The sequence below is a fragment of the Rhynchophorus ferrugineus genome, unplaced genomic scaffold, assembly GCF_030347505.1.
Source record: "Rhynchophorus ferrugineus isolate W39M unplaced genomic scaffold, kcgeb_rfMv2 rfM2, whole genome shotgun sequence".
Classification (NCBI taxonomy): domain Eukaryota; kingdom Metazoa; phylum Arthropoda; class Insecta; order Coleoptera; family Curculionidae; genus Rhynchophorus; species Rhynchophorus ferrugineus.
In genome coordinates this window covers 43,861,488-43,877,121 of record NW_027472581.1, presented here as the reverse complement: position 1 = coordinate 43,877,121, position 15,634 = coordinate 43,861,488, and the positions used below count along the sequence as shown (strand labels likewise).

Sequence of the window (15,634 nt, the reverse complement as noted above, 5' to 3'; positions counted from 1 at the left end):
AAGGTGAAACTGAAAAAATATTTTGAAGAAATAGAATAGTATGATAAGGTCTTATTGACTTTTGAGCTAAATTGTTGGAGGCCAATATAAAACAAGTAGTGGAGTTCTTCGCAAAATAACAAATAAATTGTTGCTTACCTCTGTGTCGGTTTGTCTGTTTGTCAAACATAAGCATGGCATCCTCTATCTGTAAACAAAAAATATATTTAGACAAAACTATTACATAACCTAATTTTTTAATCTTATAATATTATTTTATGCTTGTAATTGTATATATTCTAACATATACAAAAAATATTTTACGTGATATATAAGTCCCTATTTAATGCCCTTATATATTAAAACTCAATATTTGGGCGATTATTCGTTTTTTCCAGGCCACAAAATTTATAACCCGGAAAGCTGAAATTACATTCCCGTACGTAATTTTCTCTAAAGCAAGTTCAAATACTGCGGCCCGTAGAAAGTGCAAGACCCGGAATTGGAGAATGCTAATGCGGATCTCCCACAGGACTTTGGTTAAGCAACTTGACTGATTGGAAACCGCCTGGCTTAGGCCGGTGCTCAATTAGGGCGCACCTCCTTTAACGCGAAACTTATCACTAATGCAATCTGCAATTTTTTGGAGATTAAGCATATCCTAGATGAAATTATAAATTTTCCATCGCAATCAACCGCATTTGATCTATATTTCGCTGATTCTACTTAACTTATTTCAAATAAAATGTCTCACAAGAAAATAATTTATTAATATTGACTAATTAATTATTACTGATATAGTTCATTTTTGCTCATTGATATTATTAGGTTTTTAGTAATTTTGTATTACACTGTATTTTATATATAATAAAAAAAAATGTATTAAGCTCATATAGGCATCATTTTATTTACTGGTTAAATATAAATAGATGCAAAAATCATGAGGTGTATTAATTTCTTTTTCGAAGCAGAACTACCTATTAGAAATATTATTATAGTTATGTATCGTTTGTTTGAAGCCGTTAATCACAACAGGTGTGAATTATAACCCTATAACTTAAATGCTTTTTCTTTGACAATTTTGTTATAATTAGCGTTGGGAACTACGACTGAAAACAGTCGGAACAGTCAATAGTCGCAAAACAGTCGAAACTGTCGATAGTCAAAAAAAATAGCGACTGAAAATAGTAATTACTATTTTCAGTCAAATGCACGGTTCGACTGTTTTTTTCCATTCGTGATGTCAGACAAAGATCTAGGAATTCTTGTCTGTATAAAATGTGAGATAGGAAAGGACGGAGATAAATGCTTGGAGCAATTAATTTTAAATGTGTTTATATTCTCGAATGGTAGTATAAGCGAGACAGAGATGTACATATATTCATTCACGCGCTAACTTTAAAAAAGAAAAGGAAAAAATATTACTAATTTCTATTAACATGTAATAAATAATATAATTCAAGTAGAATTACTTTTATACTGTTCTGTGGATTTGTAAAAAGGAATGGAATAATAACACCACAAAAGTTCTATCGTGTTTTAATATATGAATTGCTATTTTTAAATAAAATAATATAATAAATATAAATAATACAATACAACTTAAACAAAACCTAAAACCTAAAGATTTTCAGTAACCATAACTACTAAATAAAATATAAACGTATACCTAATCATTGAAAAATCTAATCCATGACGAACCTAAAAATGATGGTACAGTAACTACCAGACCCTTTTCAAATAAAAGTTTTTTTTTTTTTTGAACGGAAATATTTTTAAATTACTGTTCAGGGATATTGTCATGTTCAACTACTCTCCCGTGAGGCGATTTCTCGGATCGTTAATTATTTGCCCAAATTTTGAAAAAACTCGTTTCTAGGGGATAGATGTTGCGGGTATAGAGCAATATTTTACGTGTAAAATCCAAAGGGTTTTCTAAACGCCCAATAAATTGCATTTCCAAATATTATAAAGTCTTGGTCAGTAGTTGTGTCTTAAATTCCGAGTTGTGGAACTAATTTACATTTTTTGAAGTTAGAATGGAGGATTATTTGCAATACCAGATCCTGCTTTTTTAAATCTAGGATCTATAAATTTGGATTTCCCGCATATCATGTGCATTTCTAAAATTGCCAGTCTTTTATTGATCACATCTAATAGACAATTTTGTAATCGATCGTAATCGATTGTAATAATTTGTAAGAGATCGTGGGATATCTTTCACCAAATTACTCGGTGGTCATTATTTCATTGGGCTTTAAAAGTTGAACACATTCTCTTAAGGTAGTCCATTCGTCAACAAACAAAAACTGTGGTGCTCTTCTTAATAGCTATTAAAATAAATTGTTGAATAGTAAAATAGAGTTTTCCTATCAGAAAATGTATTTAATACAAATATTTAATATACTTTATTCACCCCTTTACCGTTTTTTTAAAAGAAATTTAAAACTGCTACTGCAAAAAATTCTTCAAATCTTCTAGAATCTATGCAATTTCTGAAACCTTTGGAACCTAATTTTAGTTTTCAAGATTTTAGGAAAACATTTTGACAAAAAAAAGGCTTGGACAAAAATCGCGAGTTTATCAAAAAAGTATTACCTATTATACCAGCCCAAAGTATCTTAGTATTTATCACTTACAATTTTATATTCTTACCCTCGAAAACTAGCGTTCCAAAATGCTGCTATATTAATTTACAATATATAGTTATTCACAAGCAAACTACAAAAAAAAACATTAAACCACATATATTACATATAAATCTATATAAGAATAAATTCGGCGCATTACTTTGAATGTCGCTGCTAGGTCGACAAGGCCAGAACGAGTAAAAATTAGTCGAGTAAACTAGTAGAACCGAAAATAGTAACTAAAAGTAAACTACTGAAATAGTCGATAGTAAATAGTAATAAGATCAGTCGGACCGAAAATAGCGACTAAAAACAGTCGAACCAAAAATAGCGACTAAAAAAGTCGATAGTAAAAACTAGTCAATTACTAAACAGTCGATAGTCGATTTCAGTCGATTGTTTCCAATACTAGTTATAATATTAAAAATATTACAAGGAAAAACGTTGGCATTATATGCAAAGGAATTGGAGGGACAAGTTTTGCAAAAGAAACAATTCGTTAAGGTTTCATTTCAATGGTCATTCCATCTTGTGATCATATCAACATCTTATTTAATCTAGTTTTTGCTGAAAAATAAAACATTCTTCAAAAAAGTGTTTTTTAAATATGATATTAATGTTGGTTGTTTTCTGATTTTATACCTCTTAACTGATGTTTATGTAAATGTGCTGTATATGCCATAATTATTATAAATAACTTAAAAAGACTCATATTTCCATTTCTCTAGCAGTAAATGGTTTCCGAGGAGAATTATTTGAATGTTCTTCATAAGTTTTCGAGAATAGCCATGATGCACTGTTAAGCGAATGATGTAAGAAGATCTTTGTAAGAAAGAAGTAAGAAGATATTTGTGATAAACATGATAAATTAAATGTTCCAGATAATCGCTTTCAGTGTAATTTTAAGAGATTCAGCAATGTCAGTATGTTGTTGAATCTCTAGAGTCTACAAAAATTTGATCTCAGTATTAAGTTATAAAATAATATTGTCTTAAGATCCTATAAAAGAAGTAAATTACTTCTATATTGCAGTATGAACTCGTTTCAGCGTGTGTGTTGAGGTTACTAGGTTCTAGTAATTCACCTCTTTTTACATATCAGGTTATGTAAACAGAATTATACACAGTAAACAGAATGTATTTTTCACAAGCCAGAATGTTTGGTTGAAATGCCCTAATTACAACTTGGAACTTCATCCAGTAGTTCTCTATAAATCTTTCTATTACTTACAAGTGCACTCTTGAAATCTGCCAAATTATATTCATATAGTAAGTAAAAACGAGGAATAAGTATTAAGCAAGTCACCTTGTCTCCCGATTAAATATTATATATATTACTACATAACTATTTTATAATTATAAAGTTATATGATCAATATAACTTATACTGATTTTGTTGAAATTGCGGTTCAAACCTAAATTTAAAATTAACTATATTACGTAGTTAGAAATAAAGAAATAATGATCAATTAAAAAAATATCATATTTTCTATTATTATTAATTCCTGACAGATAATTTCAACTGAATTTCGTCTCGTAAAATGATTTTTACCCATGAATAATTTAAACGAGTAATTGGGTTGGGTGAGTGCATTATATTATTTAAAATTTAATTTAACTTCGGTTAAAATCCTTGATTTTTGATGACTTGTATTAACTGACATTTATAGTTTAATTGTAGTGACAGGAATGTAAGAAGTTAAATAATCTTTGAGAATATTATCAACGTTCGCTCAACAATATCAGTATAATCGCTCTCCTCCGTTTTACTCTAATAATTATAAAAGAAACATAGTTAAATGAGTAAATTAATGTTGAATTTATATCACTGGACGGTTACTAGTTTCATTTATTAATCACGCACTTTATACACTGACAGAAAAACAACGGAAAATTAAAGCCACCAATGAACCATATGACACTAATATAAATAAAGCTAATGACTATTTAATTTCTGGAACAAGGATATTCTATATCAACTCGGAAAATGAAAATCACGAATTAATCGCGTGCCTCATCGATATCGGAAATATAGTTATAGCCCTCCAAAGCCTTATTCGACAATTTCCATCGCCAGATTCATATACGGGAGAGCTTCTCAAGCAAAAAATTGCATCTGGATTCCAATCCGACATAAAGCGTATCCAGAGCTTCCGCAATATGGAAAGTGGGCTTTTAAAATAGAACTTCGAAAGCCTGATTTATAATGTATTAGACAATAAAAGTTTTAAACGGTTTCCAAGTTTAGCGCTGCGTCATGAAAAAGCGATTATTGTTTTAATTGCTTTTTCTATTCAGTCGGGAGCGATGTCAAGGTTGAGGAATGGGGGCCGAATTAACGAGCTTGAAGCCTTTTAATATTTCGCGACTTTGAAGCTTCGGGGGGAGTTCGGATTTAAAGGAAAACGTTCGTTTTTATTTGCTGGGGTTTCTCTTTTTGTTAAATACACAGACCCCATATAAGCAAAGTTGTTTACGTGAACGATTGTTGTCTCGTGATATTTAATCAAATAGAAAACGGTTTCCGACACGTTCCCCGAATTAAATATACATCAAAACGGCGAAAGGTTCTTTGTGGTCTCGTTGTACTTTCTGCTGTATACATAGTTAAGTAACATTAACCCAATGTTAAAGGATCATGTCGATCAGGTATTATCAATAAACAGAATTTTCGCAAATTTGTTTATACTGTGTCAATAATTTTATTTGAATATATAGAATTCAGAATCGTTCATTCACAACTTTTATTTAAAACACTTGCTACAGTTAAAAGTCATCACTATAAAGTTCACAGTATTTTTATAAGTTTCTTATTGTTAATAGTCTTCGCAAGACTCATTTTTATCCATTATATACAAAACCAAAACGATATAAAACATGTATTACCTATTATAATATAAATAAATATTTAGTAGCTTTTGAAACGCAACAGTACTTGCAGAATAATCTTGATAACTTTTACATTTACTTCAAACACAATTAGAGGCTGTATCAAAAGTTATTTTAATTGCCATCATTTCTTAATCAAAAACTGTTGTTGTCCAATTTTCAATGGTTGTTATTATTTTCAAATTTTACGTTCGATTTCACGATGTAACTTTCTCCTGTGTCTTTTTTTTTTATTTACAGCTAAAAATGTCATTCAACCAAGCAGATAAATTAATGTATTTTAACTATAGTCCATAGTTCCAAGAGTGTTAGAATAATACAATGTAAAAACTTCATCAATATTTCCTAGTAATAAAACAAAATAGTTAAAAACTATTGTTAAACATTGTTAAAAACTACTCAATGAATTTTGAAATGAAATTGTGTCAAAACTGAAAATATACTCCGATAGTCAGTATACGCTAAACAGAAATAGTGAATCTACAACAGGTTGAGCACCACCTATAATACCACCTATAATTGTACGCAAATATCGCTTAAATATGCAAGGGTAAGAAGCCGAATTGAGAGGTGTAGGTGGACATTTTAGCTTTATATATTATTGCTGCCTAGCATATCTTCGTGTTAAATAAAAGTGTTAAATGTTATATTTTTTTTAGTCTCATCAACTTCTTGGATTGTTTAGTGACTGGACCTACAGCTTAACGACGGTCCTCGCCGTTAAGCCTACTGACTGGCGACTGACCAACTTTAGAAATTATCTCAGAAGACATCCGGTCTTACGGAGGCTGGTTACTGGCGTGACAATAGCATAAAATGTTGTATATCGTAATTCATAGTTTTTCTAAAATCAAATCGCAGATAATAAAAGTTTCAATTTGCAGATTTAAATAATACAAAGTAGTTGTTTTAAAAATAAAAAAGAAAGGATTACTTAAGTTGTTTATGTTTCGTTAATATATATTTTTTCCAGAATTATGTAAATTTAGAAAACATTTAGCATATTTACACTGTTTATAACTCAAATAGTTCATAACTAAGCAGTAGTTTCTGAACTTCAAGGGTACTCAGAAACATACATAATGATTCCCAGAAATATCAGACATTTTGAAATGTGATCTAATATTAATCACATTATATTGTAATCACATTATTAAGTTAATGGAGAAAAATAGTTAGGGAAATAGAACATATTTTAAAAAACTATATGCTCTAAGGCTTTTAATAACATTAATATGTATTCTTTTTTTCTTATAGCTGAAATTTATTTTTCTACTTAATTAATTCTATTTGTAAGTAGAACGTGTAAATGGTTAGAATAAATATGCCCGTTTATCTGTTAATTTTCCCGTCTCATTATAAATATTAAAACAATGTCTCGAATCAAATATCAACACCGAAAATTCAAGACTTAAAGAATAATAAACATCGCGTCAAACATAAAGTGTACCAAAACTCCAAAATTAAGACATCCGCTACTCTTGAGGCAATACACATTGTTAAAACTAGAAATAACAACAATATAAATCAATATTTATGTTATTCTTAAACTGGAAACAAAGTTCGAGCCGTTCTCCTTAAACTGTTCCATTTAAACCCTTCAACCCTAAAATTCAAGACATCCGAGCAAATGGAGGTAGACAACCGTTTCCCTAAGACGCTTTAAAATAATTACCCCCGATTTTCCCTCTGCCGTTTGGATTTCCAGTGGCGTGGCCAAAGTAAATATTCATAAATTTGTTTTAATTTGTTAATTACGATGAAATTAAGAAGCCCAGCCCGGAAATGCAAAACGGGAGGGTTGGTCTTTGAAAATTTTAATACTTGATTTCTATAGGCTTTTTGCTTTCAATTGGAATATAGATTGATAATTATTTGTGTTATTGTCAACAACTAAGAGGAAATGTGTTTTTAAACAATGAAATAAATGTATGTAAATATTATAGACCAGTTCTAATATTATTGCTAAATAAATACTTTTGCTTTAATGTAATTTTTGTGTGCTTTTTATCAATCACCATCAATCAATGACTAATTATTTTTTTACTTTTCGGGCAAAACCACTCAGTCAACCTCTTCCAATTTTTGACTAATCTTTTCTATTGAACATTTCTGGTTATAAACAACTAATGTTATTGTCGTACGTGATCCACTTTTCACCACACGTAATATAAGTCTTAAATATTGAATAAAATATTAGATAATCTAAAAATTTGCTCGAATTTGCCATACAAATCGAATGACCACTGAGAAGAAACGAAATTAAATTTTGTAATGTATATTCAAGCTTAAGTATAAAATTCGTATCTGGTCTTATGTAATAGGTTCAAAACGCAGCTAGTTCTAATTTGTATTAATTCTTAATAATCTTTCTTTAACAATTTTATTAATACACAATCGAATTGATACAGAAAACCTATGAATATATCTTTCAAAATGATATTGGTATTGGTAAGTTTAAGAACAATGTTTGATAACCAAAAGCTCAAAGAAGTTGTGTTGAAAAAACTGCAAGTTCAAATCAAACTAAATGATCTTGGAAGGTTGCTTTTATCAACTTATTCGATTACATACGAAAAACTTTGGAATTTGTACCGAATTCTAGTAAATGGTATATTATTTATGGCTTTATGGCTTTTATATGGCTTTTATTAAATGGCTTATTATTTATTATGCAGGCAGTCATGGTAAATTACCGTATAGCATACTAAATAAATCTTTATTTTTTGATCAATGTTTATATTAATTTTTATTATTATTTAATTAATATATTGTTGCTAGTCGTTTCCATCTAACCTACAATTTGTCTTTATGATAACTCAAATCTAGGTATATAACTAGGAAGACCCATCGGCCCTATCTCAGTCTCTGGTGAAATAATGTTTATACATGTCACTGCTGAATTTTTTAATATATGCATCTTCAGTATTTGCTTGTATAATAGCAATTTATTATGTACTGATAATTGTGATTTTCTTCCAATTAGCCAGTACATTTTTTTGTATTTCAATTCCAGTTCTTTTCTTTTCTTCTTTATGTGTTCCTTCCACCGAAGTTTTGCATCGAGATTCTGAGATATTTAGCGTTGTTGCTTTATGGAATGATAGTATTGTTTAATGTTATTGGTTCTTATACGGTCTGTTTATAGGTGAACTGCACATGTATAGATTTACTTTCATTAATTCTTATTTTCCAAGTTTGTGTCCAATAATTTATACTGTCACTTGCCTGTTGTAATTTTCGTGAGGCTACTTCACTATTGTCTCCGACAGCTCTAATTGCAGTATCAGCAGTCAGTGGCCATCGTAATATTCTCCATTTGTAGTATATCACAAGTGTGGAGTAGATAAATCATTGTTCCCAGTACACTTCCTTGTGGTACACCTGCTTAAGCTTCTTTTATTGTAGAGTAAGCTTCTCCTTGTTTGACTCTAAACATTCTGGTTGTAATGTATGATTTTAATAGTTCTGGTGTTGTTTTGGTAACATTTTCTGTAGTTTATGAATAAGGCCTTCATGCCAAACCTTATCGAAAACTTGTGCTACATTTAAAAATATAGCTGAGCATATTTTTTTACTTTCGTAGGCTTTTTCAATAACATCTGTTATTCTGTAGACATGGTCAATTGTTGAGTGCTTGTTGATAAACCCAAACTGGTGTGTTGGTATTAGGTTTTTTCTCTCTATGATCGGTTTTATTCTTTTCAACAGGAGTTTTTCAAAAACCTTAGATAATACTGGCAGCAGTGATATGGGTCTACAGGCTTTTATTTCGTTTGCTGACTTCCCAGGTTTTCGGATCATTATAATTTCCGCCATCTTCCAAATATCTGGGACATGTTTTATTCTAAATGCTGTTTATATTAATAAGCCTCAAATCACTAGGTGCAAATGCTTCTACCAAAAAATACTGTTTGATTTGAATTTTTAATGTTGAGGTGATGTGACAATAAATTACAAACAACTTATATGAGCGATTTGGTACAGTTATTACTGTCAGCATTGACGTGAATTCACCACTAAGACCACGGCACCTAATCGTAGTACCTTATTTCTTATAAGCTGTGAAGTAGTAGATATATACTAATAAACCGTAATCGCTTGCTGAAAGCCATGGGCTGGCACTTATCTGGATTCATACGTACATAGCAACAAGAATTTCGTTAATATCTCCACATTTAATTAATCCGCACCTATTCAGACAATAATTCAAATAAAAACAACATACACGCAATTATAATTAGAAATTAATATATTTAAAGAAATTATTATATTACTAAAGACCAACTTTAGACTTGGATCAACTTAAAATAAGATTCAAATCTTAAATTGTTTATATATTCAGAGTCTTGCACAGGAAAGAAAAATTGATAAAAATGGAAAAGAAGATAACGTATCGATCGATTGTTTAAAACCAGCATATATCTCTCAGGAGTCCCAGATATATAAAGAATACTCCTACTGTCAACCAGCCATAAGACCCATCTATAGGACTCAAAATTTCCCGCGACCAGCTCGCTAAGGGGGGGGGGGCACTGTGGTGACGTCAGGCCTCTTCTTCTTATCGCGAACTGGCCACAGAATAAGATTGACCAAAAACGATCAAGGGCATGCAGAAAAATAGACAGCAGATTCATTCATCTTTCGACGTCCAAGCATCTTACATTCAGTCAACAATCAATTCAATATTCAATAATCAAACATTCATACATTTTCATTAGTTGTATAATAGTTAGTGTTATTAATTAAGTGTTAAGGGAAACATAGTTTCATTCAATAAATTACACGAAGACCTCGATAAGTGGTTATTAGTTAGCTAAAATTAAACTGAATTAAAACATTTCTTCTTAGGAGTGTTTATATACTATTAAGAAAACAGTGAAACTGTCATTGTATAGTTAAAATGTTAAAATGCAGTGTTATTTCTGTTAAAATGCAAGATATTTTGTATAAGATCTTAGCATTAGAAAAATATCTTATAATTATATATATCATATCAAATTAGTTCCTTTAATTGTATGAAGATAAGTTGTATTATTTGATCAAAGGTCTGTATATAATTGGCAATCTGATGTGAATAATCAGATAGGTTGATTAGAGTATAATTAACCATTTGAATAATCAAAATATCATTATATGAAAAACAATGGTCTGGTAAAGTTGGTAAGTAGATAATAAAATATGAGCTATTATTGCATTATTTCATATAATGCGCGGGTTTACATGTTTCAGTACGTATTAATTTATCTATAACGCAGGTATTTCCTAGCCTGAATTTTAGATCCATTAACAAAAAATGCCAAGTAAGAAATAATCAAGGTAAAAAAATATTTAGATCTAGACCAACAAATAAATACTATGACAAAGTCTGCTTCAGTTATAACCAATATGTGGCAATAAAAGTTTAAATTAGTTGCTCATATATTAAATACGCCAAGTTCTTAGTTAATTGTTATTATATCAACTGAAGTTCATAGGTTTCAAAATATTGGTTCATAGAATAACAATTTGTTTAAATACAGAACTCGGAGCAAAAAAAATTGGTTATTTTAAAAATAGAAACATGAGGTTAAAAGGGGAATTGTTATATTAATTCAAATTACACAGTTCTATAAATCGACATATTCTGAAAAAAAATTTTTTTTGTTTAAACCAGCAAGTTATATATTTATATATATACACCAGAATTTAAACGATTTGTTTGTTTAATGCATAACTCACAGCAATGGCCAGAATTCAATAAAAAACAAACAAAAAAAGTTTTGTTTAATTTAAAATCGTAAATATCAAATATCCGGATATTATCCGATACCATTTTCAAGCAACAAATTAAATATTTGCAATTATTTATTTCGCACGCATGTTAATTCTGGCGTTCGATCTCATTCGGGGGCAATTTAAATAATTTCATTAACGATGCTCGTTGTTGTTCCGCATAAAAATTGCCGTCCGAAATTCGCGCCAATTTGTTCGCGGGTTACGGGGCAGCGAAAATAAAAACGACAAGGTGTAATTTACTTAGACCGTAAAATATGCTGCCAATTTCCCTTTTTTTCTGTCACTGGGGTCGATATTAATCATGGAAAACGTGTCTGCATTAACGTCTGGACGTTTTTTTCGTACGTTTCGGCCTGGATCCTGATTAAAAATCAACAGCAATGATAAAATGGGCGAAATTATCTGAATATAATTATATTTGTTTTATTCTATTATTTAAAACTTTAATATGTATGTTTGGAAAGAATTAAAAGGTTTTTTTCTTGATATTTTAGACTATTTTGACTTTGAGTCTCTTTTTTACAAACTAGGGTTTATCTGGACTAGATCTACTGGTCAACGTGGACTTCGACCCAAGATTTTTGATATCAAAAGCCTGCCAATTGGCGAGTGACCAACGAGAGATAATCCCACAAGACATCTCTCATACCCAGCCTGCTAACTGGAATTGTTTTCCTTGTTAGATTTTGCACTCTTGCCTTATGGATAGTCTGAGTTCTAAATATTCACAAACATAAATTTACAAACATGCCCCAGCAGGACCATCTTATCGTTTGACCGATGTGCGAACCTAGCCGGCAAATTAATAATTTAGGATGTAGATATCATAAAACTTATTTCATGTAATAAAGCATCAACCAATGCCAGACACATAAAACTGTTCATAATCAACCGAAAAAGCTTGAAGATGTAGTTCCAGTTAATAGAATAAGAATCCTTTCCAAACGTTGAAAGACATAAAATGAAAAGCAACATGCTTAACTGAACAAAAACAGACAAAAAAAGTTTAAATAAGGAAGGTACGATACGGTTTGTCACCGATCCAACAATCGTACGAAAAGAATATTGTTCGGTTATTAAAAGAATATCATAGAGGATCGATATTAACCAACTGGTTAGTTGGTCCCCCAGAGTCGTCAAATCGTGTTAGAAAAGTACCAGGCACAAGATATATAATATAGTACATAACTAAATTGATTGATTTAACTTTTCGAATATTGTATTTACGTCAAGGAATATATCAATTATGAAAACTAAAATTAATTTCGGTTCTGATCGAAAATTCTCTTTTGTGTCTTCTATCAACTCAAAACGGGCAACTTGGAGAGGTAATTTGAGTTTTGAAAAGAGAGCCCGAATCGAAGTAATATCGCAAATCATTTTTGCGAATATTTTTGCTTTTTAGTTTCTGAAGAAGATTCAGGCTTTTAAGTAGTAGTCCTCAAAAATAGTGACATACGGAAAGACCAACGTACATATACATAATCCCGATTATCGATATTACGAATTACGATATTATTATTAAATGACGATTATAATTCATTTCACTAATTATTTATACCGTTTTTAGGTGCAATATAATATAAACGTATTCTTGATAAAGTCGATTTACAGTAAGTACACTTAACAACTTCCTATACGCTGTATTCAACAGACAATGAAGCCTCAGATTTTTAGAATTTTGAACTTCAGTTTCCATCCAGTTTTGCTTATGCTTTAAGAAAGGTTTGTTGTTATATAGTTATCCAAGATATGTTTTTTAAAATGAATTCATTCATACTAACTTCAAACATTTATTAATGATATGCAAGGGATGTACAAAATGATATGAGTAAGAATATCATTCACGAATCCCTTCCGCTAATAATTTAAAAGCTAATGGCGTTTCAACACCTCATTAATAAATCAATTTTGATTATATGTCAGATATATTTCCTGTGTGTACCGTTTTGATCGATGCACTTTTTGTCACTTTTCCTTGTAGAAAGCTTTTTTCGATATTCACTCTTTGGACATCACTTGAGCACTCAACACCATAAATACTAAACAATTTACGATGAAACAGTGCTGCATATTGCTCTCTTCAGAAGAAAAAATGCAAAATATGATAAAAATGCCTTTCTGCAATCTCCATTTCCTCTATAACGTTATCACTTGTGGATGATTAAATAATACTTAAACGATTTTCTGGCGAGTATATGGCATCATTCCATAAGCTATATTAGAATTATGCCTCTTTAAAACTATCTATAAGGAAATATTGTTTTTTCTCCAACCCAATATATTGTATATTGATTAAATATTCAGCTGAAAGAAATATAATTTACTAATCGAATTCAATTTAGCATGAATTGAATTTCAAATTAGGAAATTAACAATTCAAGAATCAGTTACCCCGATATCGTATAGACGTCGGGAACGGAATTACAGCATGAATAAAAAATTGGAACCCCCAAAAACCGTAAATTGATTCCCAACGATTATGTTGCGCACTCTCATTAGGAAACTCCGATAGGATAGGCCGCGTCAATTTTCAAAAACTTCGCGACCGAGCAAAAACTTCCACGATAATTAACTAAATAAAGCTATTCCAAGATAATATTCCGAACGAAACAATTCCTAAGTCCTTAAAAGTCATAAAATATTTAGCGTCATTAACACTTTCCCTACTTAGACTTGGTGAAATATTAAAAAGGTCTCGGCATTCGGGATCCTTAATTATATTAAACCTTGAGCGTAGTTACATGAGATGAAGTCACACTGAAAATTAGGTCCTAGCAATTTTCAGGTGGAGTTTTAAATGGGACGATGGTTTATCGCACGTTAGGGATCCTAACGATGTGGGCTGAATGTCGATTAGTAGAAATTGAAACTGATATATCAAGATCTACCAAGATCTTTCCCTTGGCCTTATCTTTTATCTCCAAATGTAAATTTTATGTATTAAGACTTAAACCTGTATTCTATACCATGTGCATTTTAAATTAGTTTATCTAATATTTGTTTTTAAATTTTATACCATATTTACTACTTACATGTTTAAAAACTATATGACTCTTCCGGAACTTATTTCTTCAAATGTAGTGCCTAATTTTTGATAACTTTTAATTTTACTTCAAAGATCTTAATGCAAACATAATCCTATGAAAGTATAATCGAAGAGTATTGTTTGGACGGCGTTTGATTACTAGTCGGTTTCATGTCTTAGTACAAAGGCACATTTACACCACATAAGCCCAAATGGGCTCTATAATTGACTGATAAGCCAGTCTCTTTGATTTTATGTCAAGTTAGAAATATTCCAAAACCAGTACAGTAATTTGATGTGGGTATAATCTGCCCAACATTTTGCTTAAGGTGATATTACTTGTTAAAAGTACCTCTATACCTTCCTTCCAAAATTTTTTATTCCATATATACGCAATACTCATTGTAACTTTCTAGTAGCTTCCACTATATTTAGCCAACCTTTCTCTGGAATTAAAAGCAAAAACTAAAACTTCTAAACTTCAAAAGAAAAGCAATATTGTTTAAATATTATATAATAAAAAAAGGTTTAATGAAATACTTATAATATTAACACAGCAAACAGAAGTGAGAGACACATATTTTTAAAAATTCACGGAAGTTTAAATGAAAAAATATAATATATATATAGAATATAGAATTACTATACTTAACATGTAATATTGAGGTCCAACTGTACACAAATACAACGGTAGTTCAGATATGTAGGAATATGAAAATGAAGAAATCAACTTTTATATTATGCTGTTGGATATATTAAAAATATATTTCATTGTCATAATATATATTTAGTACCTAACATAGTTTAACTGACTATATAATTGGGTAGGTTTGTTGCAAAATGTTGGTGAGTAGCCAAAGCACAAAAGGGACCAATAATAATTTTAAATCATTTTAAATTCTACAAATTCGTGATAGCTACGAAATAAGCTGAAGTTTATTTAAGCACAAACATAGAAAATAATTTTATATTTTGTCGTTTTTGTATCAAATTTAAGGAGTACCAAATCATTAACTTGGTAGTTTCTAAATATCACATTTCTAAGTCTAAGGAGTTTCACAGTATAAGAGGCCTCAGTCTGCACTATCACTATAACTCATTTAGCTTTCCTTCCCCTATTTGGTGGGCTTCTAGATTGAAGTTTAGGAATAATTTTATTTTGAATAACTCCAGTCTCATTGAGCATTCTTGAAATTATCTTAAAAAACTGTCATTTGCTGACTGAACTGCGAGGAATTTCACAATATACATCATGAAACGTACCTAGCACTAAAAAGCTTGAAAAATTAACGAACTTATTGTAAGAACAGCATATGAAATGAATATGAAAT

At 30.3% G+C, this 15,634-nt stretch overlaps 1 protein-coding gene across 9 annotated transcripts in view; it reads right to left on the bottom strand.

Moving 5' to 3' along the window:
• Rbp6 (RNA-binding protein 6) overlaps positions 1–15,634 on the bottom strand; it is a 752,769-nt gene that overhangs the window by 250,152 nt on the left and 486,983 nt on the right. For all 9 annotated transcript variants that reach the window (XM_076395624.1, XM_076395626.1, XM_076395622.1 and 6 more), the window contains one exon: positions 139–187. In XM_076395624.1, the coding sequence (XP_076251739.1) occupies positions 139–187 (49 nt within the window). The remainder of the gene's footprint in view (positions 1–138; positions 188–15,634) is intronic.